Source organism: Rhamphochromis sp. 'chilingali', assembly GCF_963969265.1.
Source record: "Rhamphochromis sp. 'chilingali' genome assembly, chromosome: 13".
NCBI classification, from domain to species: Eukaryota; Metazoa; Chordata; class Actinopteri; order Cichliformes; family Cichlidae; genus Rhamphochromis; species Rhamphochromis sp. 'chilingali'.
In genome coordinates, this window is record NC_137940.1 from 35086438 (window position 1) to 35094755 (window position 8318).

The 8318-nt window shown below is 42.1% G+C and overlaps 1 protein-coding gene across 3 annotated transcripts; it reads right to left on the minus strand.

Annotated features, from left to right (window-relative positions):
* Positions 1-770: 770 nt before the first annotated feature.
* Positions 771-6653, minus strand: atp1b4 (ATPase Na+/K+ transporting subunit beta 4). Of its 3 annotated transcripts, none has more exons than XM_080901403.1 (9): positions 6584-6631; positions 5808-5864; positions 5073-5289; positions 3420-3548; positions 3195-3299; positions 2657-2856; positions 2095-2151; positions 1903-1995; positions 771-1806 (listed from the first exon to the last, which is right to left on the minus strand). In XM_080901403.1, the coding sequence occupies exons 1-9, from the start codon at positions 6614-6616 to the stop codon at positions 1645-1647; spliced, it is 1053 nt and encodes a 350-aa protein (XP_080757529.1). In that variant the 5' UTR covers positions 6617-6631; the 3' UTR covers positions 771-1644. The 3 variants fall into 3 exon arrangements, with proteins under 3 accessions (XP_080757529.1, XP_080757531.1, XP_080757530.1); XM_080901405.1 differs by lacking the exon at positions 6584-6631 and adding an exon at positions 5998-6160; XM_080901404.1 differs by lacking the exon at positions 5808-5864 and having other exon boundaries at positions 6584-6653.
* Positions 6654-8318: the final 1665 nt, after the last annotated feature.

Below are 8318 nucleotides of genomic sequence, written 5' to 3' on the forward strand. Positions count from 1 at the left end.
TTTGTCAACAACACAGTGTGTTGTTGACAAAAAGAGAGACAAAGAGCTGCTGCACTGGGGCATGAAAAGCTAAGAGCGAAGTATAAAATGAAAACACGATCCTCCCTTTGGTAGAGCCCCCTCGTGTTAATCTCTTATTACTCTTCAGTTCCTGGATGCCTGCAGTTGTATTACCCTTATCCATTTCAGGGCTTCTTTAGCCAATGTTTCAACCTGCTTCCATGTCCTGTGCTTGGGTCCTCATTATACCTCCAATTACACATTTTACTAGAATTAAATTTTTGTGGTTAACGATTCAAAAAGTCTGAGAACCGATTCCTTACACTTACCCTCCAGTGGATGGTAAGCGTGTTGATTGGCCTCTTTGTTCGACACCAGCATAAAACACAGCTGTTGAGATGCCAATAAAGTTGGTACTGGAAATTTGAATGTACGTAATCAGTCTCACTCTAGAATGATGGATTTAAAGTTGTTTAGAAACGCTTCCCAAACTGATGGGCAGCAATAATTACTTCTCTAAGATCACTGCTGCTGTCTTTCTTGCTTGGTTTGTGGTTAATCAAGTGCATTTTACATTTGAGCAGCAGCATCTTACTTCTTAGGGAAGCATTAAGTGTTTACTTTATAACCTTGTTTTATAGCAGCTGCCTCTGTATAATACGACATTCTTTAAAAATATGAGACTTCTGCAGTAAATCAATTTAGATGTTGTAGCAACATGTCAGAGTCTGTGCAGGCTGTTAGTGATGTGGAAGAAAACTTGCAGTACATACCAGAACACTGTATTTATTGTAAGAGCTATAATAGGAATAAATACAACACTGATACCAAGTTTAGTAGCACAGTTCAGGCATGATTAATACTATCACAAAATAGTTATAGCATAATTAAAACGGTGCAGACCTTTGACAAACTATTTCACAGCACAGTGCGTCTCTTTATTGATCAGTCATGTATAGTATTTCATTTTCCAAAGCGAATATTTTTTACAAAAGAAGAAGTGATACTTTATCATAAATGTATAATACTGCTCTATTCAACAAAAATATAGTAATCATGTATTTGCATTTATTATGTCTTTTTTTTTTTTTACTGTGTAAGTACAGTACAAGTCCTGCTTTCAGTGTTTGCATGATAGTTCTTTGAATTCTTACAATATACATGTTTGAAAAATATAATGCAAAACAAATTAGTACACTTGGTCGCACAAAAATGTGCACAAAAACGTACGATCTAACCTGAAAGAACTCTAGTTCCCTATTAATGTTTAATTCATAATTGGATTTGCATAGCCAGAAACTCTAACTAATGGGCAGAGTGTAATTTAGTGCGGTTAATCTCACTAATCATTACAAAATATCAGGAATCGAACAGGAATAACTCGCTCTAGGCACTCGTTCCTGTGCTCAGCACTGTTTGTTGTGGGTGCAGGTGCCAGTAGCACACTCGTGGTACAAAGAAACAACAAAAAACACGAGTAAATACCTACTTCTTGAGGATTTTGTTTCACAGCAGAAGATATTTAAGTGAAAGACGAGGACAGGGGCAAATTACATATCTCATGGAAAATAACGGTTCAGTATAAATCTTGTCTCGTGAATGTTTTCCTGCCTCGTCTTGTGAGCGTCCTGCGACACCTTCGCCTTACGCTCCGACCTCCAAGGAGAAGGTCACGCTGCCCAGGTAGCGGTCAGTGGGAGAATCGTTAATGATGCCCTTTCCGTTCAGTTTGCATTGTACTTGGATGTTAGCGCCTTGCTGCACGCCCGTAAAACGTACAGCCACGACTGGTGAAGAGTAGTTTACCTGAGAGACGAGAGACAGAAGATTAAGACCCGACGGGTGTTTTAAATTCGACTGCTGCTGCAGCAGTTCCCCGACAATCATGAAACTTTCACTCACATGTCTCAGCTTCCCGTAGTATGGATAATACTTGTTTTCAAAAATGCTTTTGGGAAAAAACTCAATTTTTCCCAAGACTTCTGGTGGTCCTTTCTGAGAGAGAAACTTAAAATAGTAAGTCTATTTTACAGACTTACTTATTTTTATACACTTTCAGTCATGAGTCAAAGAATCAAGAAAGAAAAACTTTACCTTAACGCCACAGGTCACATTTATCGGTTTCCCCTGACCAGGTAAGTAACCGAGGATCTATTAAAGAAGAACAAGAGTAAGAGGGAAAATGTCTCACTCTGTAAGCACAAATGTAAAGATGCACCTTTGTGGATTCATCTGACAATGTCTTTACATTTAAAAGTGAAATATTCCATTTTTTTTAATATGCCAAAGCCTCATTTTCTCTCTTGTAGTTTTTCCATCCTGCATTGTTTGCATGCACACGCTATGTATCATCTTTGTCCCAAACTGAATTAGATAAGTAGATTTTTTTTTAAGGCACAGCTGATGGTGAGTTTCCTTTGCCCTCTTTGTGGGGCACCGACTGTTTCTGTTTGCAAGAAAAATCACAAATAAATATGTGAAAACATTCAAAAATGTTTCTAATTAGGCATGAAATAAGCACCCAATGACAAAAGGCTTTCTCTCTGTCTTACCTAGAATGACCACAAGATGTCACTCACACAGTAAATTGATAGTAAAATTGATTCACAGTACAGTAATCTGGATTTTTGATATTTTAAAATCCATCTTTTTTTACCCGGTTCATTCGAAGGAGGATGCATGGCATTCCCTGAGAATAGCCAAAGTTGGCGTCCTGCAGCCCTGAACACTGCCCCAACCAGGACCGTTTAAACTGACACGCTTTCCGCTCTGCAGCCTCGTCCAAGTCGTCCTGCATGAAGTATGTCTCCTTATCACAGGGAATATTCTTCCTCTGCTGAGCAGCATCGTTATACGCTGAAAGTACAGAGCAGAGAGAAAGGGGGAGGGAGAATGAGAGAGAGAGGAGGGCATAAATAAACCTTTGCAGTGCCCTGCCAGGCGCAGGCCTCTGATTAAGAAAGCCTGACAAAAGATGATTGTGAAAAAAAAAACACCCAGGACTGAATAGCAACCCTCTGCCCACAAAGAGGCTTCCCTTCCCAGCATGCCCTGCAAGGACCAAATAGAAAAAAGAGGGACAAAGGCAGTGAAGATGAGGATTAACCCATTCCATGTCTCTTCATTTTAAACAAACTCAACAACCTTGTCAGACCTCCCAGCTTTGACCACCCCACCTCGATCGCATCACTCACGTCTTAGATATTCCTCCATAGACCTGGCGTACTTCCTCCAGGATTTGCGATCAGATGCGTTAAAAGCAATCTCATGGCCTTCTAGGTGCGGGGCCATCGTCATACCTGCCAGTGGAGACGCAGAGACAGTCAACTGTGCTGAGATTCAGGGAGAAGCAACAGACAGAAGGACAGCTAGAGGGACAGAGAACAGAGGAGGTGGTTTGAGTTTGGAGTTATAGTTACCTGGTGGCATCACTCTATCGTTGAAGGTGGGGTGGTAGGGACTAATAGACCACATGAGGCAAAACAAACAGCCGCCAAACATGGCTGCAAGAAACAAATAAAGTGCAGCATAGAAGAGTAGGATGAGGCCTGAATGGTGAGAGTGAAGGAAAAAAATAAAAAGAGGCATTAGGGAGTACTTGCACAAATGTGGATTACATAACAGACAACACAGCTCCTGATAAATTACATCTGATCTGAGTGAAGGGGAATAACGAACCATGAACAATTCCCACTTTGCTCAGGCAAACCATTTGGTCTGTCTGGACTCCAGCTACTGTCCTTGATCAGGACGGTCACTAATTTGTTTAGGAATAAAAAAAGCACTGTGGTCCCCTCGTGTCTGCATTTGCGAATAACTCCACTGGCTTTGGTATGAAACCCATACTTAGCTAAAGCACGGACCTTGTGCCAAAGAAATCCTGAGAAATAGCACTGGTCTGCAATTTTCAATTAACAGTCCATTAGCTACTAATCAAGCTAAACGTGTCCTAAATAAAATGGCTTTTGCTGTGTGGGCAATTTCACAGGGGACTAGCTGTAGCCAGCGTTGCATCCCCTGAGCCACAAAGGCCTTTCTGTTTGAGCTCAGTGAGAATTCTCCCAGCTGTCCTTTCACTCAGGAACACAGTGAACCTCCGGTTGCCATCGTAGTGAAGGTCCTTTTGCAGCCATAGAGGCACAGCCAGCTCCAAGGAACCCCAATCACCCCACTCTGGTATTGTGTCCCCTCTTACACACTCGTCTCACAGGACACGCAGCACAGACTTCAACTCGGGGTCTTTCTTCAGCAGACACATGGGCCCCACTCTTCCACAAGTGTGCACACACACTGGTTATGTGGCCCGGGGATCCGGCATTGCAGCTTATGCAAGTAACACACACTTTCCTTAGAAGTTCTTTCTGCACACAGTTGGATCGTGTTTGCCATTGTGTGAAAAGAGAGGGGGCTCAACAGCATCACATAGCAACTACCCTGGTTATACCAAGAGGTTGCTCCATCACCATTGACTCAACAAACTCGTCCAGTGTGTCGCTCATGCCAAAAAAGTTCTCCAGCGCCCAAAGCTCGATTTGGCAGTTAGATTTACAGGGCGGGGGAAAAGAACATGAACACCTCTACGTGTTTTACTGCAACTGAGAGGCCACAAGCATGTTAAGTTCAGCAATGAGGTCACCAAGGCTTTGGGAAAGAGGCTGTGGAGAGCATGGTAAGATGTAGAGGAATGTGTTTCCTGGCCAATGTGAGGCCTTGAACAGTGCGTCCCGCTGGGGAATCGTCCCCAGGCAGTCTGTTTTTGTCGGGACACTCTGAATCATCCATGCACCTATGTAAACATTGAGCATGAGGACACACACACACACACTCGCAGCACAGTGAGCTCAGTCACTGGACTGGAAAGACATTTCTCACCCTAAAACTATCGCTGAGTGCATCTTAAAAAACACACACACACTGAACCATCACATTTGCATGTTATTTAGGATGATTAACTGTGTTGCACTCAACATTAAAAGTGTTGTTATGGTCATATGCACTAAAAAATATATGATACAAAATGTCCCTTCCCCATAACCCAACAGCAGAGAATTTTTCTTTCTTCATCAACTCACTCCAGCTCTTCCCAGAGCGACCCATGAATTCGTTGGTCTCTGCATTCCACAGGTATGTCTTCAGGTCGTCTATTTTCTGGTGGAGCGTCCTCTTGGGAATCGGCCTGCGCTTCCATCTCTCAAAGTTGAGGTCTTCCTGCTCTAGAGGCTGATGCTCGGCCAGCTCCTCCTGCTCTTCCTCCAGCTCTTGGCCATGCTTGAGTATCACTTTGTGAGGCTGGTGGAAAGAAGAAGAGAAAAAGCCCTCACCACACATATTCTAAACTGCTGAGTTCTACAGTGAAACCTATTTGCTTTTCAAATTACTGCAGGAAAAAAATGGCATGCCTCCTGATCTGAGTATGACCGATAACATAAACTGCCAGACAGCGCTCTGCATATTAATGAACTGATGGTCCTGTCCTCCGTTTCTGCAAATTATAAACCCGCTGGTGACCTTGTGGCACTCGTTGGGAGAGCTGACCTCCTCTGAGTGGACCCTCCTGCTTGGAGCAGCAGCTGCAGACAGCAGAACTGGAGGGTCACTCTGACAGCCAGCTGTTACTGAGTCTCAGCATCCAGAGGCCAGGACACACAGATCCCAGAGGAGCCACGGGACACATCATTTGCGAGAGAGAGGCCTTTATAAGAATCTGCTGCTACGGGAGGATGGGAGCGGGGTTGATAACTTTGAGGTTCATCAAAAACGCTCATGAGCCAGAGGGAAAAAAAGAATAAAATAATCTCAGCACTCACAAGACTTCTAACAAGCTTCTCCTCAGCTCCTCCCTCTGTGGAACTGGGCTCCATATTCTTCGCAGAAAGAAAAGGTGCCAGTTAAACCAACCACAATCCACGGTGTCCATTAAATTACTTTTCAATTCAAAGCCAAGCTATCTGAAATACACAATCTGTGCTCTATCGATGAATGAAAAGTCGGACATACCTGAAGTTCTCTTTTCAATTAAAAAAACACGGATTAATAAGTCGAAAACCCTATTGGCCCCCAGAGGAAAAAAAATATTATTTGTCAAAAAGTTTTGGGGGATTTCATTAGAAAGTTTTAGGCGTGCAGGGGGAACCGGGTGTGGAGAGCTTCCTTCAACTAGGCGCGCATCATAGTGAATGAGCGCTGGCCGGAGAAAAGCTGGGGGTGGGATGCAAAGTGCTTTTTCTTTTTTGGGTCCCACAGACGTTTTGGCAGCGGCCTGGATCACAGCACTGCATGCTGTACACGCACACCATCAGCCATTGTCTGCTAAGCTGAAGCAAAGCGTGAATACAATATTTATAGCCTCTCCCAGCACAAGACACTCAATCAGCGCCTGGCTGCGTACTGTAAATGCGCAAAGATCTTCCAGCAATTAACTATTTTTCAATTCTTAGTTAAATATCTTTGACTCGGGTGTTTATCTAACTTAAATCACAAATCAAATCAAAGTAAATCAATCATTAGATACACTCCACGCACGTGTATGCGCACTAATCCAGCTGTCAGCACCCACAATTTCAACGGATTACCATAAACTAACCTCTGGTGAAGTAGTCCTCATCCCTGATCCCATTAGCACTCCGGTCACGTACCGTTCTGTTACCCCCATACTAAAGTGGAAGGGGGGAACGTCCCTAAGAAGTTCCCCTCCTCCTTTTACATGAAAAGAGAAATTGCGTCATGGAAAAAGCAATTCTTTGAGATATGCGCGGCAAATCGTGCGTGTGTGTTAGAGCTCGCGTGTTTTACAGTAAAAGCCAAATAAGGATGTTTGCAGAGAACTAAAAGTCACAAAAATATATTTGTCAGTAGTTCTCCTGTCAGTGCAGATTAATAACCTGAACATGTCCTTCAAAAGAAAAGCGAGCAGGGGTGCTTCCAGGATTTTTCTGGGCAGCCGGGGCCCATAAAATCAGAATATTCCATCAGAAATGAAAATTGTTTGGAGAACACTGGACATTTTTTACATTAATTTGTATTGAGTAACTATTTTAAAAAATACTCCAATGTCACTTATGGGGGACATTCACATTTCATGCTCAGGGTCTGTGCACAGGCAGTGTATAAGGCTGTTTTTCATTTCGTTTCTTTGTTTGTGTGTGTAAATTACAGTTGTCCTGAGACAAAGTGTAAACACAATTGTTGAAAAAGTAGCTCTCAAATAACATTTAAAATACAAAATAGCTCCTGAGAACCCCCCAAAATGCCCTTTTTCTCTTGTCCCAACTGATAACCAGATTTCATGTCAAATAGAAGAAGTTATAAATCCACTTTTTTTGTTTTAATTATATTAACACATATTTCTTATAATTGTTAAACCAGTGTATCTAAGTGTTTGTGAATGCATCATTTACCGTGCTCCTCTAGCCCTTCCATCAAAGTTCGATTATAGCCCATTTTTCAGGATCAGCTGGTCTTTTGGGGGTTTCATCTTTGGATACAGGTATGTAGAAATTCGTTTTAATGTGTTGAGACTTACATTGAGAGTTGTTATAGTCTGATCGTGATGTCTGTGGATCTGGTGCATTTCACTTGGTATGTGTTTGGCTGCCCAGTAGTCGTTGGTGAGTAATTGCAGTTTACTCCCCTGCTGCTGTTTGTTTAGGTTTTATTGTATTTTATTCTAGTTTTTAGGGTAATACATTGAAATATACAGTGGTTTCTAGTTCAAGTGAGTTGCCTGGTCTTTTCATTGTTGATTACTTTTTCTTTTTTAGTAAAGCAGAAGGTCTTTTTTGAGAAGCTGCGGGCACCTTTGGGGAGGTCCTCTCTCCTCATTTGTGAATAAAAGCACTGGGTGTAAGGGACACCGCTATGTTTGTCCAATTAGGACGTGGCAACTTATATCATGTGTTGCTTTAGCTGAGCTGCTATTTTTCCACTGTGTTTTAGAAATTTATTGAAAGAAACCAAGTCTGAGTGCTTTTGTGATAAATTGTAATTAAGGTCCACTTGAGTAGGGGAGACCGGGGATAGTTGTAACATTTTTGACATTTCTGTCTGTAAATTGGAGCTCTTTTAAGGTAGTGGATTCAAAATGTAATGCAAAGTATTTACATGTCTCTGCTATTAAATAGTGCAGCTATTTTCTCTGCAGCACAATTACCCATTGCATGGTATGGTCTCAAACACAAAGAGTGAAATGTTACAATTAACCCCATAGTCTGGGTTAGTTGTAACATATCCCGGGGTGAAATGTAACACAATGAAATAAGGGTACTAACAAAATATTAACATGTAATCTTTATTTATTCAACACATGAATGCACTTAGAG

Bases quoted from the DNA above. Each gene is read 5' to 3' on its own strand.
- atp1b4 (XM_080901403.1), bottom strand. From the start codon at position 6,616: ATGGGATCAGGGATGAGGACTACTTCACCAGAG. The intron at 5,290-5,807 runs GTGAGTGCTGAG...TCTTTCCACCAG, and splicing joins AGAAGCTTGTTAGAAGTCTT to CCTCACAAAGTGATACTCAA. The intron at 3,300-3,419 runs GTAACTATAACT...CTCCACTGGCAG, and splicing joins CGATAGAGTGATGCCACCAG to GTATGACGATGGCCCCGCAC.